Source organism: Athene noctua, chromosome 2 (assembly GCF_965140245.1).
Source record: "Athene noctua chromosome 2, bAthNoc1.hap1.1, whole genome shotgun sequence".
NCBI lineage: Eukaryota > Metazoa > Chordata > Aves > Strigiformes > Strigidae > Athene > Athene noctua.
The window spans coordinates 114,283,930-114,302,501 of NC_134038.1; the positions used below are offsets into that span (position 1 = coordinate 114,283,930).

Consider the following 18,572-nt stretch of genomic DNA (forward strand, 5'->3'; position numbering starts at 1 on the left):
TTCAGAAAATTTGAAGCTCAGTCTAACACATCCAAAGTTGCCAAATGGCTCAGAGATTCCCTTTCCACAGTTGCTGTAGGGATGTTACTTAATGCCATTTTAATTAAAGGAAATGAACTTCAACTGTTTCTTCAAATCAGTAGCAGCCTGCTGATCCAAGGCAAGGTGAAAATTGGACAGAAATGTACTCTTACTTATCAGCAGTATTGACTTTGTGCAATTTTCTCTTCTGAGCAGACACGTTGCAATTTTGTGTTTTAGTAACATAATATACATCACAAGTGTTTCTGTCTCACTGCTAGAACATTGACAGAGCTCCTGCTGTGAGCCAGTTTGCAATTTCAGAGAATAACTCTTTACATTGGAAACTTCACTCTTAGAGATCAGCTTTTACTCCCATCTCCAGGTGTTTGTTCAGCATTTGGGGAGGGTTATAGTAGTGTTAGTAGAGTGGATGTACTGATTTTTTTTTACTGTTTGATTTATGTGCCTGTAATGTGAGGGGAGGAGATATTTGCAAAGTAATTCATGGTTGTTGGGAAGGTGGTATATTTTGGTGCATCCCAAAAGGGTCTAGACAATTGAGTAACAGTGTTTTATGAGGCTGTTTATTTAAATTGCTTTTAGTGTAACTTGCACAGTATATAACATGTTTTCATTTGTTATATGAACTACCAAGATTTTCTAATGGGCATAAAGTTGGTAAAGGATCTCTGCGTCTCAATCACAGAATGATTTACCTTGAATCTGTTTGCAAATACATCTTATCTCATGAGTAGTTTTGGCATTAAATTCACACAGCTTCAAACTATTTAATACAGTAACATGACGCTTGTGGGATGAGGTGCTTGCAATGTCTTAAACATGTGCTGATAGAAAAGGCAAAATACATTTTACTAGCATGCCATTGCTTAGTTACTGTGCTGGACTTGGACAAAAGGCCAGTTTCCTGGTTGGTATAGATTAACATTGTTTGTTTGACTTCACTGAAATGAAATTTATTTTGTAAGAATTGAGAATCTGTCTGCAGACATTTAATTTGTTACAGTATTTACTCTGTTATGTAGATGTCCATGGCAGTGACTCTTTAATGTCCAATGTTGCTTGGTATAACCTTTCAAAATGTCAAGAGCTGCCCATATAACTCTATGAGGACTCTCTGAAAATATTTAAGTGACAAAATACCTCTGGAACCAAGTCACTAGCATGAATTCAGTCCAAAAGAGCATAAAGTCCCCGCATGATTTCACTACTGACAGACCGAGCCCCTAACTAAAAAATTACTCTATTTGAGGTGATAATTTGGTACATTCCTTGACAGTTTTAGCAAAGAGGTCAAGGGTTAAATTGGATTAGCATATGAACCTTCGGTAACGATGTCTCTGTGTCTGATTTGGGGCATCTAGCAAGAGAGCAGGTAGGAGATGTGACTGCTGTTGGTGCTGGGGGAGGTTTGTGGCTCACCAGAAATGAAAGAGACTTTCAGCCATAGCACCCACTGCTAAGAAGTGCTTATAGTAATACAAGTGTCTAATTGTATGCAGTCTGTTTTTTTCCAAATGTGTTGAATATACAAAAATTCTGAGTACAAAAGAATTGTCAGTGATCAGCTGCTGTGAAAAACTGCTTCTGAAGTCCGTTTCTCAGGTCAGGATCCTTCATCTGTATTCAGTGTTTCTGAACCTGTCTGTACTGTTTATTCAAAAGGGCCTGGATCCCCTCTGAAAACATTCAAGATATCACAGTGAACATCCATAGGCTGCACGTGAAACGCAGTATGGGGTGGAAGAAGGCCTGTGATGAGCTGGAACTGCACCAGCGTTTTCTTCGTGAGGGGCGATTCTGGAAATCAAAGAATGAAGATAAAGGGGAAGAGGAGGCAGAGTCAAGTATCTCTTCCACCAGCAATGAGCAGGCAAGTGCTGCCACAATGTTAGCAATCAAGGCAATTTATTAAAGGGTACAAAGATGACGTTTTTGGTTAATCCACTATTAAATTAGCCTTGTGCTTTTTCTGCAGTTTTGTGGTGACAAGAATAGGGTTCAAAGGCTTATTTTCCCTGTGTTTTATAGCTCAGTAATAGAAAGAATATAGAGTTTTCCTTTTTCCTCAGTTTCTTGGACGACCTCTAGGAAGTTTCAAAATGTTTGTCACCTACAGCACCTTGGAGAGGCAGACCAAGATTTCTAAAGTTAAATAGGAATGTTCAAGTTAAATGTCATGGATATCAGATAGACTGCGACACTGCCTTCTTGGACTCCTATCAAGGGACAGCCCTGTAGCTGTTCAGCCTTTTCACAGCTGGAGTGTGTTCACTTTGGACTGCATTCTGCATTACAGATTCCCAAGTAACACCAATCATGACATTTTCAGCAAGTCCAACTAAAGTTAGGTGGAAATGTTGCACTTGACGACCATTGACCAGCAACTGATTAAAGTAATTAAAAATAATTCTGCAAAACAAGAATAATTATATTGCTTTAACAAAGGTGAAAAGCACAAGGGCCAAGATACAAAACTTTGCACTGCCGTATGCAAATTCCCTTATCATGGCTGAACCTTGCTTGTCATTCATTGTCCAAAAGGGGGTTATATATTTACTATGACTGACTTGACAGTAAGATTTTCATGGCTTGCAGGATGTTTCTCTGTATTTTTGCCAGCCTTTGCCCTGGCAACATCTTCTTTCCTCATTTAAAAGCACTATCCTTTCTCTAAGTCTGTATTTTTAAAAATCAGCATGTTTTGACCCTCTTCCTTTTGTAGCTAAAAACTTGAAAGCTTATAAAACTGGATGTTGCTTTAAGGGGATGCTCCTTAGCAAAGTGGGTTTAGTTTTTTTAGCCTGTTTTACTTAACTAACCCTATGCAGGTCCTTTATTTAATGTTGTGTATGCAGTCATGCAACATGTATGATGAAACAGGAAAACACCCACAAATTGTATTTACGAAAAATAACAGTGGCATTTTCCCAGTTTTTCAGAATGTCAGTCATAGGGTTTGAAGTGGCCATTTACATATTTTCTGTTCCACCCCAACTCTTCATCTTTCACTTGGTTAATTCTTATCCTTGTTTCACTGGTTTCCCAGATACAGGAACATAAGAGTAGCTGTCCGAGTCAGTGCTTTTCAGTATCCTGTCACTAACACTAGCTGTGTTAGCACTGAATGCTTCAAAGGCAGGAGTAAGAACTTTTTTGTAAGCCATTATAAGATAATATACCATCCCCTTTGATATCATCCTTGTTTCTATTACTGGAGATTGGCTTTTATTCTAAAGCATGAATTTTCATACCCCTCCGAGTTATAATCAATTCTAGCAAGTCTGGGTAATCTTACCATCTTCACATATATACATTATAATTATTGCTGTTTTCTGGTTTCCAGAAAGATCTTCTGCCTAATTACGGGTCACTGATATCAGAATATTCCAGAAAACAAGTGTTTGAACTTGTGTGTGAAATGAAGAAAAGAATGGTTAAGGGTATTTTAGCAAATACATATTGAATGTTAGACCTTGTTCATGAATTTTGTTCCTTCATGCAATTATAGTCATCGGTGATAATATGGAAAGTTTATTGTGTGCACTTCTTATTTAAGAACAGTATTCAACTTTCTGTTTGCTAAATTACACAATTGCAAATAATCACAAATAAAAGGTACATCAGTCATGTCACAGTGAATGCTACTTATATGAACTGATTTTTGGAATTATTCAGTATGTTTTTCTTAATGTTCGCAGCTGAAGGTTACTCAGGAACCAAGAGCAAAGAAAGGACGACGTAACCAGAGTATGGAACTCAAGAAAGAAGTAAGTAATCTCACTTACTATGTTTGTAGAGATAGCAAAGTACAAAAAGTCTGAAATTATAATAGACAGTCCCTTCAATTTCTGTCACCTTTTACTGATTTTATAGTATTCATCTTGGAAGTTCCAGCCCCTTAGTTTGGTCCTCCTTGCTAACAAAAATAATTGTACATCCCACATGCAAGCCACTGGTGTCATCGTAGTCATATTCTGTATCACGAATAAATCAACCATCAAATTACAACATTTTTTTAAATGAAAAATGTAGTCTAGTTAGTGTATAAACAGCAGAAATTAGAAAGTATTTTGCATGATCAAGAATATTAAGTTTAGAAAATGTTGTATTCACCTTTGTCCATGAAACTTTCTTGATTATCCAACTTGCACCCTGAACAATCATGTAACCAAGGGACTGTAGTACTCTGCTTGTACACAAGGGGGCAGTAGCTGAGACACAGCCATAATCTCGTATTTCCTAACTTTTGAGTATTTTTTCCTGGCTCGTTTCAGCTACGTGTTGAACACTAAGAAAAAGTTGCACATATGCACAGTCCTCGGAAGAGGACTCAGGACTCAATTACAGAGAAGGGTTCAGGTATTTTAGCACCAGAGTTCTGTGGGATGGCCCTGGTGCCTGAAATACAGACGCTGTCACTCTGGGCACCTGCCTCCCCATTGTATCTGATACCACAGGAGGCACCTTCATCAGTGGAGGCAGTGACACACAGTTTGTGCTCCCTGGGGCACAAACTATATTTGACAGGGAGACTACAGTTTAGGATGTCTCATTGTTTTTATAGTGTTTTCTGTCAAACAAATGCTGTAATTTGCTTTATACATTTATGTCTTAACATTTACCTCTTAGCTCTGCTCATATTTGACCAGTGATCCAGAAGTCAATCACAGTGACCTATTAGAGAGTAATTGGTTTCAAAAGGGAATACAGAATCAGCCTTTTGATTGGTGTGAGCAGTGCCCCATCACACAGACAGGCACAAAGTCCAGTCCTGAGCAAGTCCAGTGTTACAAGGACTGCGTGCTTTACCTGTACACGGTTAAATGAGCTTTGAAAATCCAAGTTAAAAAAAAGCAAAATAATGTTCATCTGTGTCTTCAGACACTTCAAATGTCACCAAGAGTTTTCAGGAATATTACTTACATCTGTTCTAAAGAGCACAAGCAATTGGTGTTACAGGGTAATAACACAGGCAGCTGCATTCACTACAGTACATTACAGTAAGTATGATTTCTTTCTTGATAATTGTGTAATTACAGAAAGCTTCTGTGGTCATCCAAGTCTAGTTCTATATTATTGGAAGCAAGACTTAGACGCTCATTAGCCTTTCATCTTCAAAGCACCTTTGAAGTACTAATCAATCTGCAGCAGTTCTATGAAATCAGTGAAATATTACAGATTCCAGTGCAGCCTGTTGGGCCAGAGTAAGCCCAGAGTCTGCCAAAACAATTCAGGCACCTTGGGCATGCAGCAACAGTCTCTTTGGGGAGAATGGTAGGGGGAAGAAATCTATGGCAACCCTTTAGTAGTCCCAAGGGATCTGCAGGGATTCAGCATCGCTTCTGATGGTGGTTGTACTTTTTGGGAAGAGAAGCTGGTGAGCATGGCATACTAATGCCATGCGTGTGCTTCCTTCTGGAGGGCTCCTACCTGAAGTCAGAAAAGCCTGACCAAAGAGCCTACCCACTGTTGTGTTGGTTTTCCTCAGGGATCCCACGTCCCATTAGCACTAAAAGTCTTCAACAGACACCGTTCACGTTAATTGCGCTGACATTAGTCATGCAACGTATTTTTCTCCAGAGGGAACTGAAAGTTACCTTGTTCTGTTTTGATACCTGGATTTACAAGTTTGTTCTTTCTCTGTAGGAGCCAGAACCTGAAACTGAAGCAGTAAGTTCAAGCCAGGAAATTCCCACAATGCCTCAGCCCATTGAAAAAGTTTCAGTCTCAACTCAGACCAAGAAGTTAAGTGCCTCTTCTCCAAAAATGCTGCATCGGAGCACCCAGACAAGTAATGATGGAGTGTGTCAGAACATGTGCCATGACAAATACACCAAAATCTTTAATGATTTCAAGGACAGGATGAAAGCTGATCACAAAAGAGAAACTGAGAGAGTTGTGCGAGAGGCAGTGGAAAAGGTAACACTTGTCGAACACCACCTACACTCCGGTTTGAGGAGAGGAGGAGTGTGGATTTTTTTCACATTCTTTTCTATTTTTGTGACATCCACCCTTAAGAAAATGAATAAAAAACCTTTTCCAAAGAGATCACATAAAAATAGTCTTCATTACTGCTTTTTAGACTACTTCTGTACCAGCAGACCTTAATTTAAACAGAAAACTCATGCTTTTTTTGATTCTTGTCCAGTTTGTGATCCAAAAGCTGAAACTAATTGCTCATTCATGAGTATCCATTTCCAAAGCCTTTGTCTTCATTGTCGAGTGTGGTTGTAAACGATGGCATTGTTTAAAGGCTGTTCATAAGTAATGCTTTTGTCAGTCTTCTGACCTCAACATTAAATAGATTCACCGAAATTTGTTTGAGTTTTCTTATCTAATGATAACCTGTTGAATTCAATATCTAAGCTTGAGCTTAATCCTGTAGAATTAAGACACCAAACTTTTAGATAACTGAGCAAGGGCAAAGGAAACCCACTGACAATTAGTCTTAAAGGTACCTCTTACTGAACTCAGGGATGTTCTATTTTGTACTTCCATTGTGTCCTTGCTGTGATTTATATGCAGTTATAGGTTTGGAAAAGACAAAATCTTTGTCTAAAATAAATTCATAAATTTGTAAACTGATCGTTGACAAAATATACATGGAACCTATTTAGCTACTTTTGTAGATGCCTAGCAGAACAGAAATATTGTGGCATTTTTATTTTGAATGGTTGTTTTGTTATAACTCTAAAGAAGAGAACTTTCTGGTTTCTGAATAGGAGTCTCTATGTGACCTCCACCCACATCAGTAATGGAGGTTTAAAGAGTAGGGGTTTAAAGAAGATACTTTTATTCCAGTAGTTGTCCCTTGACTTGTTTTGCTGACTTTCTCATGGCAGCTGCGTACGGAGATGGAAGAAGAGAAAAGGCAGGCTGTAAATAAAGCTGTGGCCAATGCACAAGGAGAGATGGACAGAAAATGTAAGCAGGTAAAGGAGAAGTGCAAAGAAGAATTTTTAGAAGAAATTAAGAAGCTAGCAGGCCAGCACAAGCAACTGATTTCCCAGACCAAGAAGAAGCAGTGGGTAAGTGTCAAAAATTTCTTACAACACAGTAAGTGGAAATGCATAATGAATACTTCAGGGCAATTGAAGGTGTTTTCTTCCTTATTTTAACTACACCACTCTTTCACTGGTCTTTCAGCTTTAAGGTTTTCTCCTTCATATTACTTCTTTCAAAGTTTTTGAACCTTCAAATTTCAACTTGACGTACTGATTACTTTCCATCTTAATTATGTAGTGTTAACAGCACCATCTTCTTGAGTCCAACCAGATGTTAGTATCAAAATACTTTTTTCTAAATGCAGTTTTACTCCATATAAGACATATTTTGCATTGTGTTCACATTCCTTTGATGTCAAGGCCCTGGAGGATACAATACCTGGCTGCATCAATTTGGATTCCCCTGTTAATAATGCTGGTAGTGATACCCTTTTGGCCTTTTCCTCTCCTAGCTTCTTCTGCAGCTCTTTTATGTTCTTTTGTATTTAAGACATGACTTTCTGAAATACATTTCACTCCCTTGTTCAGTCCTTTAGCCCAAATCTGCAGCATTGCCTGGGAAAACCATGTTCATTTACCCTTTAGAAAAGTGAAAACAGGCATCATAGACATCTAATTTACTATTCCATTACATACTGCAAACTTTTTCTGGTTTTGTTTAGTTTGTGTCTCCTGTTTTCTTTTTAAGCCAGAAGTTTGTTCTCCCACATGTCTGTACAGCATCTACTCAAACACTGCGAGTACTATAATCCTGTGCTGCTAGCCTCTAGCAGAATAAGGGTGGAAACTGCTACACTGAGGAGCAGTGAGCCTGGCACACATAGAAACTTCGCTATTCCCTTGCTAATTTTTCACAGAACAAGGAAATCAAAGTCATTGTTCAGCAAATCACACTGCACTGTAATGGCTATCTCTAACATACAGGAGGGTGGGCACAAGATTTTCTGCTAGCCTCCTTTTGAGCTTTGTTTTTGCTGGATGTGGCTGAGCAGCACACGAGTGCCTTGCCACAAGATGGCACGCAGGTCTGAGCTGCGATGGACAGCCACTGCCGCCCACTGACAGCCAGCCCTGGCCCCGACCCCAGCTCCTGTTTGTCTTCTGCTGTAAAGGGCTGTTTGTTTATGTTCAGCCTCATTAGTCCTCGTTCTTATAGATGAAACCGTGGTCCCTGCAGAGAAATCTCTGCTCTGTAGAAGAGTGAAATAAATAATGAGGTGAGATAATCGGCTGATGACTATCACAGTCACAAGTCTGTTTTTTTTGCAAAGAGAAGAATTACTTCAAATGCCGGAGCTCCTGTAGAGTCTTAATTTCTGTTCCTGGTAGAGATTTTACTGTGGGTTTTATGACACTGCAGTGCTTGGGTCTTTGTCAGGTAGAAAATTCCTCCCTGTCTACCTGTCTCTGCAGACCAGAGAAGTTACTTAGGTCTCCGACTTGATCAAGTTACTGTGTTTAATGAGTCACCAGCTGCTGGTGGCTGCATGCATGCTCTTGCCTGTGGCACCTGAGAGGGAAAGTGCATTGCCCACTATAGAGCTATGTCAAATTAGCTCTCTTCTGTCAAAAGTTACGAGTGCATATATGAACTGTTGCCACCATTCAGCCGATATGCATAAACTCGATCACAGTAACTTGATAGTAACTTGATAGTGAGTCTGGACTCTTAGCTATAGCTGCTTTTTGGTGTTTTTGAAGGCAGAATTTATGGAAGAGACTCCTGAGACTTACTTTCATCTGTTCCACTGCCTTTGCCATTTCCTTTAGCCTAGTCAGAGAGCATACTGATAGCACATCAATGCATCTTATGATCATGTGCATAAAGCCTCTTTCTGAGCAAGACAATTAAATATATAAAGAGTATTTGACAGTCTTCCCCATTTCTGTGGCCCCAGAACTATCTGTCATTCACCACCTTAAATGAAGGCATCATACAGGCAGCTGTTTTGCATGTGGTGGGAGAGGGATGGTGAGGATAAACACCTTTGCATTCAAGCTGATGGATCTGCCTGCCAACACACAGCCTTAGGCGGCTGGAGTTGGTCCAATTACGCAACTCCCCAGTGATTTTTCCTTCAGTGGTACTAATGACAATCCCTGGTGTGTAGTACTGCTCTTGTATGCTGCTATTATAATGATACCTCCTTACCAAAATCTCATGTAATTAACACACATACTAAATGAGTTTTGGTGGCTTTGCTTTTTAATTAGGAGCAGAGACCTATGGTTTTGCGTAATGCAGATGTCTAGGCTTGGGAATAGAGCTGCTATTATTCATGTTATATTTGTCTTTTTCTCGTACCTAAAAAAAAAACATGGTCAGGATGAAGGGATCGTTTTGCTGGTGGTGTACAGGCACATGAGAAGATTCGCACGCAGCCCTCAGGAGCCTAACTCATAGTTAAAGAACAATGTTTTCTGTTGCTCTAACTGGTCACAGTCCCCTTGACTTAACCCAATTTCATTTTTATACCTCCAGAAAATTTGTATTTAATACAGATACTTCATACAGCAAATGAAAGGAAGAAACGTAAAGTCAGGGATAACGATCGTGAGATTATGCAGTTTGATGGCCTCCAGAATACAGGCTAGAGTGCTGCTCTTGACAATGTTTCTTTTTTAATTTCTCACAGTTCTTTTACTTGCATACAAGCCTCATTTAAATTGGTGCATAGTTCATTTTTATAGATAATTTTTAACTTCTGTCCCTTCCAATTATAGTCACGTGTATATTTATTCTAACTTGCAACAGGTTGTTTTTATGTGAATGAGCACTGTCCCTGATGTGTACTGTCTGAAACGAAAACCCAAGTGATTGATAATGTTTAGAAAGACAAAAATACAAAGAAAAGAGGAGGCCTGAGGCCAGCTGGCATTTTGCCTTCTCAGCCACACGTGCTGGTACCAACTTAGATGACACTATTTTCCTTATGTGAGTGGAGATTTACATCCCATGCTTATGGCCAGCACATGTAAAGGCAAGTGCAGGACTCACAGATCAGTTGTCCTCTCTTGTCTTACCTTTTTTTTGATCTCTCCAAGCCAGCAGATGTGAAGCTGGTCTCTGGGCTGAGGCCCATGCTGTACATAACGGAGATGCACAGCTGTTCCCTGCACCTTTCCAGCAGATGATCCTAATAGTTCCCACAGGCTTGTGGGCAGCCAACAACATGAAAAACCAGGAAAACAGCTCTTGAGAGGACACTTGTTTTCAGACATTTCTACAAATAAACTTCCCTGGAGCTAAGTTATAAAAGGAAAATGGAGAGGTTCCCTTCTCATGCAGCTAGGGAAGCCCCTTTATTGCTGATGTAAATAAAGAGCTGTCGGTTTAGCCAATGTAAATGTCGACTTTCTTGGATCTGTCTTTTAGTAGTGTGTAGGGTTGTGGTTTGGTTTTGTTTTAGGGCAGTTGGGTTTGTTTTCTTTGTAATTCTTTGTTTTATTAACAGTGCTGTAGCTAGACAGGATATAAAAAGTAAATTGTGTGTTATTCTGTGCTTTGATAGCAGCCTGCACAGACTGTGTGATATCCCTCCCTCTGTTCCCCCTCATGCAATAAGCATTTCAGACTGGATTCATAAAGATGCTCTGATTTTGAGCAGACCATATTCAGAAGGACAAATCTGAGATCATTAGAACCTGGCTTTCAATGGCACTGCGTGTAAGTGGTTCTTTTGGCACTAATGCTGGCCTGCCTTACAGGATTTTGTCAGAATGATAGTTAATGCATTTGCAGCATTCCCTTAAGTGGTGTAAAACCACCTGGAGCTAGGGCACATTGCCTGTCTGGGTGCCCTAGCTCCTTGCTGACCCTCCGTATCGTCAACCAGCATGTTGATTCCCTTTTTTCTCAGTTCCTCGGAGGCCATGTGGTTGTTTTCCAGGTAGCTCTTCCAGCTGCCATGGAACAGGAGGCATTCTGTGTGTTCTGGGATAGAACCCCTCTTTGCTGCAGCGTTCCGCAGAACCAAGTACTTCTGCAGAAATCACGGGCTGTGCAACATCTCTTTCTGTCAGGTGTTTTGTGCCATCCTGGCAGCCATGACAAAAGGCAAGAGCCCATGAGGCCGTCCTGTGTATGACAGGCTGCCTCTGGTTTCCAGAAGACCTGAAGGAAAAGGCTCTTTGTCACTCTTCTCAGTAACTCTGGGTGTAGCACGAGGTTTTCTTCTCATGAGATGGCAGAGCTGTCTGGCAGTCAGCAAACCCCATTGACAGTAGCCTCCTTGCAGACCTACCCTCAATGGGCTGTAACAAACCACTTGGTAACAAGTTATTCTTTTCCCCAGTGATGTTGTTGTGTGACTTTTGAGATTTTTCTAGCCCAAAAGGATCTTCCCCAGCAACCTCTGGACAGGTCAGGCTTGTAAAGAAACCTCAGAAACCCTGATTTTTGAGCTTGTGCAGACCCTGTTCATGCCAGAAGTGCCTGTTGATTTATCATAGGTTTTAAGTCATAGATCAGGGTGCTATTATACAAATGTAGGGTAGAAGGTGGTTCCTGCACTGTGTGGCTGAAAAATGTCTGTCTACTCCCCTGAGGGATGAGTTTTCTTAGATGAGAGATGATTTTTTCAAAAGCAATAATCCAGACTCCGGAAGATACAGAAGCGTTGTGCAGATTTGCTAAAGATTGCTGCTTTACTTAGCACGTGTGAAAAACGCCCTGCCTCTGGATGCCCCAAGCATAAATAAAAGAGAAGTATTGCTCTGCATGTGCTGGTGCATCCACGAGCAGGTGAGAACACTTGTGTGCCGGTAAGGAGGGATCCTGCGAGGGTAGTAATCTCGTCTCGTTTGTTCTCTCCAGTGCTACAACTGTGAAGAGGAGGCCATGTACCACTGCTGCTGGAACACTTCCTACTGCTCCATCAAGTGTCAGCAGGAGCATTGGCATGCCGAACACAAACGTACCTGCCGCAGAAAAAGATGAAAGAGTTGTTCCTCCCCTAGAAAACCACCCCGATGATTGCTATTCTCAGACACAGCGGTTTTTGTTTCCAAGAAGCCAAAATTGTTTAGAATTTGCTTCCCATTTTGCACCAGCCTTTAAACACTTTTCGTAAAAGAAATTTTGCACAGTAATTTCAATCTTCTGTTTAATGCTCCTCCAAAATCTTGTCGGCGAAATGAATTTAACATCTGTGGGAGCAGGTTACTTTAAATAATTTTAAACTAGAGGATTTGTTGCATTTTCAGCAAATTTTAAAACATTTTTAGGTTTTACAGAGATTTTAATCTTTAAAAACAGCAGATCTAAAGATAAAAAAATCATGCAAGTGTAACAAAAGGAACGTTTAAAAACTAGATCTGAATGTAAGAAATGTAGAACTGTTTCAGAAAAACAAAGCATACTACCTTGATGTAACATTTATTTCTTAACCTTGTTGAGCTGGTTTTGTTCAGCTTAATTTTACTGTTTAAAGGCATTATCTATTGGTTATACCAGTGGGTACATGATTGAATTTAGGGAACAGGGTTGACACAGCAGGTGCTAGTCCTGCGTATTTTTTCTTAAATATTTCCCAACTGTGTTTTATTTTCATTATTTCTTTTCAATATATAACTTTTATAACAAAATATTAGCTTTGATCTTGTAGTTTAAAATCACAGGGAACTGGGGTAATCTTTTACTGAGCTGGATCTTAGAGAAAAATGAATATTTAAATTTTGAAGTTTGCACATTTCATCTTTGTCCTAACATGAGTGCTTGTAACAAGAATAAGAAAAGCCAAAAAAAACAAAAAAAAAACCAACTACCTTTATTCATACATGGAATTATGAGGCAAATTTCTTTATTGTGCCCCCCTTCAGCCTCCCTAATCCAATGTCATTTGACTGCCTATGATCTGGTGTCACCTGGTCCATTGTAACTTGATAATAAAAGGAGAAAAAGCACTTAAGTTTCACAGAAGCCGTTATGTTTGTAGTAATGGGTCATTGCCTAATAATGAGCTCCATCACTGTACTCAGAATGAAGAATAATGCATGTTAATTTTCTTGTATTAAAGATGCCGTGATTTGTAAAAAGTCTGTATTTTGCGGAATGTCTGGATTAAGAAGCATTACCAATAGGAATGGATCGATAGTTGAAAAATGATTTTCTTTTTTGTTTGTTTTATATATAGATATATGAATTGCATCCATGTTCAGAGACAATTTTTTAAATAGATGTAAAGCTTACTTAAATAGCTTTTCTTTTAAAGTGTCTCCGCATTTTAGTTTCTTTAAAAGATTGGTCTTAGACTGAATCATATGCCCATTAATCATCCAGCTATTTTTTGAGAAGTTAGAGGAATAATTTGTAAATATTTATTTAGATCTTTGATATTTATTGAAAGCAATTACATGATGGAACGATGGAAGCTGAAGAATCAGGAGGAAAGCCTTTAAAAAAGTTTTCTCTAGGATTTGTCAGGGTCATTGTAAAGATGAAAATATAACTAAGACTTCTGTGAACTACCACTGGAATCCTGATCATTTTTACTTACAGTGGTGATATAAGTTAATTGACAAGATACTGCCAAATAATGCCCAATATGTTGCAGAAATTAAGTGGTAAATTGATTGGAAAAAATAGTAAGTAGATGGTAACTTGTATTACCACAGCTACATTATTGCCTGATAAATGTGTAATTAACTTTTGTCGCCTCTGTGTTGTGACTGTAAAACACTTCACAACTAAAAATCAATCTTGTTCGATTACTTTACAAGTTCCAAAACTTCGATCCACCCCTATGAAAGCAAGTTATTGTGGAAATATTTTTGGTGTAAAATCATTCCAGAATATGTAATATTTATCTGATAGCTGCATGAAAGTAAGATTCGTGTTACTTTGGCTTTTTTGTCTCTGTTGACACGGTTGCACATTTCCAAGTTACTACAGCGTGAAAACTGTGTGTTTTAAAGAAAAAAAAAAACAAAACAAAACAAAAAAAAAAAGATTGTGGCCTGGTTTTGTATAAGTTTTAGGTAAAATTACAATTGATTGTTTTAGGAATCATGATTTAAAATTAATTTTTCTGCAAATCATAAAGCTATATTAAAGTGTTGAGCTTAGCCACTATGCACATTGTAATTATTCATTGTGGCTGTCCAGTTTATGATGCATTCTGGCATTTTGTAAGCTGCTCTGACTAGCAATATATAGAGTCATTTAATGTGTTAACATTGGTTAATAAATGTATTTAAAAAAACCCTCACGGAAAGTGTCTGTGTTGATTTTGGCCAGTTGTCCGCCAGTTGTCCTCACGCCCTTGGGTGGGCACTCACGAGGCAGCTATTTTTACTTGTCCTCACCTAAAAAGACCGGGGCTGCGGATGGGGGAGCTGGGCCTGAACTCACGGGGCTCTTGCTCCTGGCTCGAGGTGAGCTGGCAGGTCCACACAAGGGCCTGAGCATTTCACATGGCTCTCAGCTCCAAAAGCGAATCTTTTCCGGGGGGCTGCGGTCATCATGTCCTGGTGGTAATGCCAGGGTGGGGCTCGCAGACCCCCATCTCCCTGTGCTGCCTCTCACCAGCGTCCCCACTCTGCCTCCTCCCTACCCCAGTCACCAACCCTTAGCCTGTGCCTGTTAGACATTTTAGTAACAAATTTTTATCTGGTGGGGCTGAGAGGACTCTATGAATCCAGCTCTAGCCTGAACAGTGGCAGCATTTCTCTCACAAATGCAGCCCTGAGAAGCAGTTTCTCTCTCTCGCACTTATTTTCAAAATCAGGACTTGCTGCCCGCAAGGTGCCCGAGGGAGCCAAGGGCCCATGCTGGTGCTGCTGCCCACGGGGCATGTCCCACAGCCACCCTCAGGAGAAAGGGCCGTTTGGGGACCAGCCACAGGCAGGGAGGTTTGTCCTGGAGCCCCAGCGTGACTGCAGGGCTGCAGGAGAGACACTGGGAACTGGGTTCTCTGTGGCAATTCAGAATTTCCCTGTGTGAATTAAGACCTGGCAAGACCTGCTAGTCCCAGGGGGAAAAAAGAAAAGAAATGTATTTTAAATATTTAAAGATCCCTCAAAACTCTCTTATTATTTTACTATACAAACTTTTCTGTTTTTACATGAAACATAGAATTTTACCTGAGTGCAAGTTTTATTCATTCATCTTGATGAAACTCGATTGAATATACCAATAACCAGCATAGGGCACATATTACAAATGAATCATTTATACTGAAACAAGCCAGCAAAGCGGGGTCAGGAAGAGGCAGCACCCCTCCCTGAGCTCCCGTTCCCAGGCCACCTCTCATTTGGGTGATGGTGGTCAGCCTCCAAGCACAGCACTGACTGCTCACCAGCACCCCACTCACAGAAGACCCTGGTGGAAACGCTCCCCAGTTCCCCTCCCCAAGTGCATTTGCTGATTCAGGTGCCACCAGTGGGACCAGTATCGGGACCAAGCAGGTTAAATGCTTTGGATGTGCCACGGCAGCTTCCCATCCCCATCGCTTAACAGGGGTCCTCTGCACCCCTCTGTGCAGACCTGCTGTGCCCCATCACACGTCCCACGCTGGGCCCTGTCACCACCACCCCTGCAAAGCAGAGGAGGATATTTGTCCTTCTACTGCCCCAAATCTGCAAATTTCCTTCCACCAGGAACCTTAGGATGAGCAGGGGTTTCTGTGAGCTGCTGCATCTTCACTGCAGACAGGGCTGGATCTTAGCGCTCCCAGCGCATCAGTCTTGAAGGCATTATTTGGCATTTTATTGTTGGCGTTTCCTATTTTTTGTCATGATTATTATTACTATTGTTGTTATTGTTAACATCATTATTATTATTAATTTTAACTCTAGCTATAATTTTATTTTAGTAAGGAGGAACAGTGGTTTCTGCCTCCTACTTCCTTTAGGTGGAGTGAGCTGCCCAGCTCAGGGCTTGTTTGCCTTTTCAGATCCTACATGACTATGTGAAATATGTTTGGGATTTGTTACCAGTACTTAGGGGCTACCCAGCCTATTTTAGCCTCAGAGTGAGAGCAGATAGGCAATATGTGCACATGCTTTCATAAATCAAATTGGAGGGGGGGGGTGGGAGGTGGTGTATCAAAACCAGAAAGTCCCTTCTTGCATTGTTTCATGTTAAAGAAATTAAATTGCAAGTGGAATTATTCAGCCATTTGTGAGAATAATAGAGTATTTTTAGTTTTAAGTGGGAGATGTTTATAGCTAATGTAAAAGAAGAAAAAAAAAAAAAAAAACCAAACAAAAAACCAAACCAAACTATCTTGGACCTTCCAGAAACCTAAAAAAACCTGTCATATTTTATCTTAATAAAACCTATTTCCAGATGTCAAAAGACTCAAAAGTATGTTAGACTCTGACTAACACTGTTTAAAAAAAAAACAAAAACCAAAACCAACAACTTGGGTTAATAAAGGTTTGGAATTCTAAAGTCAGAAAAAGAAAGAGAACCCAGAGAAAATTAAATTGCCCCTCCTGCTCCCCATGGCCATGCCTGCCCCAGCACCTCTCCAGCCCCACAGCTGTGAAGTGCAGAAAGATGCCTCCAGGCATGGCAAAGAGCAATGGAGGGGCTGATGTTAAATACAGACTCTGCTTTGCAGATAATTTACATGTAGAAGGGAACAAATAATTGAAGATCATATAGAAGAAAGGCCGGGAGAGTGAAAACGGGCCATGCTAAAAGGCAGAGCCATGTGTTTGTTTACAAAGTCACCGGCCAGAGTCTTGACGCCCTGGAAGTGAAACTAAGCTGGCATAAGACTTCAATGGAAATAGAATTTGCCCCAGAGAGGTACCTAAAAATAAACTTGAGTTCTTATAGAGAATCACTGTGAAGCTGGTTATGTGAAATGCTTTACCAGTGTGTGGAAAAGGACTTCTACAGCCAGAACACTACTTTCAACTACTTTGTTAAGAGGAAAAGTATCTTTCTCAGCCAGCCACTGCAGGTGGCACAGGACCCTGCTTGCTGCCACATGAGGTCTCTGCCTCTCCTCCACTCATGCTCCCCTGGCAAGAGCGTGTGGCAGCCAGCTCTCTGCAGGGCTGGTGCTGAGCCACGATCCCGCCATTCTTGGCCACAGCAAGGCACTTTTGTCCCTTGTAACAGGGCCTTCAAGGTGAAAAATGGCTTCATTAAAAACAAAAAGGGAGCCAGTCCCTTGCTCACATCAGCTCTCAAAGACCCTGTCATTAGGAAAAAGGGTTTAGCCTGGTGTGGGCCACCTGTGCAAGCCTGGGCTGATCAGGGCACCCCATTAACCATTCTCGTTAGGAGGAATAAGAGCCGTTCCCACACGTGACAGCTGTGCGGGTCTGGGGTGCTCACAACACTTGACCAAGTGACAGAGCTTTTCCCTGTCTTTTCACAAGCCTGTAAAGACCACGAGTGCCAGAAAGCCTTTTTGTTTTTCCCCTGAAGAAACAAAAGATGTGCAATTCAGTAATTTTTTTCTGAGGATGCTGGAGCCATCAGCACTTTAACTCTGGGTTCCCTAATGTCAATGGCCACTGCAGCAGTGAGCAAGTGCTCCACGCTGAGCTGTTGGGCGCCAGCACTGGATGCTGAGCTGGAGCCGAGGACTGCTCACCCTCTCCCACCAGCAGCATGGCCGCTGTATCTCTGTGCAGTATTTGGATAGGTGCAAAAAAAGACCTCAAGCCTTGGAGTTTATATTTCCCTCCAGTCAGTTTTTAGGGCCCAGAAGGGGAGCAGGAGGCAGCTCACACAGCTGGTCCCAACCATGGGGTGCTGGGTCTGTCCTGCAGTGCCATGCCAACGCAACGGTGCTGCCACTGGCTCCAGTCGAGAAAACTGTGAGTCACCTCAAGCTTGGCCCAGTGCAGGAGCCTCCTTTTAAAAGCTGTTGACAATAGTAAGCACCAACTGCTGCAGAAAAGTCCCATGCAGGGGGCAAGCCAGGAATTCAAGCTTAATAAGCTGTAAACAGGCAGAGGAGGAAGAAGAGAAAGGCCATTTTCATTTGCCCATCCAGAAATTGCAGTAAGAAGATGGGGTGGCAATTTAGTATGAGGCTGAAATCTGTCTTTCTGCATGTCAGCACCTTAGCGCTTTTGAACAAAGTCACTTTACGACACGACAGCCGTCACTGGGGTCTGCTTGCACAGGATGTGTAGCTCAGCTGTAGGGTTAGAGACACCCATCAGGACATTTCTGAGCATCTTCTACATGGGCCAACTCTATAATCTCCATTAATATGACTCAGAAAGAATCATAGAATGGTTTGGGTTAGAAGGGATGTTAAAAATCACCTAATTTCAATCCCCCTGCCATAGGCAGGGCTTCACTAAGGCTGACTGGATGAAAGAAGTGCAGAACTGGATCCAAAGGAGTAACCATGGGATTGGGAGCAGGGCAGGGATTTTTTTTTTTTTTTGCTTTGACTTTCTTTTATCCTATACTTTTAAATTTTTCTTAGCAACCTCTTAATCCATGGTTTGGTTGGCTTGATCCTGTGGGCAGAGCAGAAATGTTCCTGTACAAATACACTCACGAAGGGCAGGGGAAGCTCTACAAAGGCTTTTTGTGGAACAAAC

General features: G+C 41.0%; 1 protein-coding gene across 6 annotated transcripts in view; it reads left to right on the forward strand.

The window, feature by feature from the left end:
* The window catches only part of ZMYND11 (zinc finger MYND-type containing 11), a 108,933-nt gene extending 94,679 nt beyond the window's left edge, over positions 1–14,254 (forward strand). For all 6 annotated transcript variants that reach the window (XM_074899939.1, XM_074899943.1, XM_074899941.1 and 3 more), the window contains 5 exons: positions 1,708–1,915; positions 3,744–3,812; positions 5,692–5,964; positions 6,888–7,073; positions 11,866–14,254. In XM_074899939.1, coding sequence (XP_074756040.1) covers positions 1,708–1,915; positions 3,744–3,812; positions 5,692–5,964; positions 6,888–7,073; positions 11,866–11,988 — 859 coding nt within the window. In that variant the 3' untranslated portion in view covers positions 11,989–14,254. The remainder of the gene's footprint in view (positions 1–1,707; positions 1,916–3,743; positions 3,813–5,691; positions 5,965–6,887; positions 7,074–11,865) is intronic.
* Positions 14,255–18,572: the final 4,318 nt, after the last annotated feature.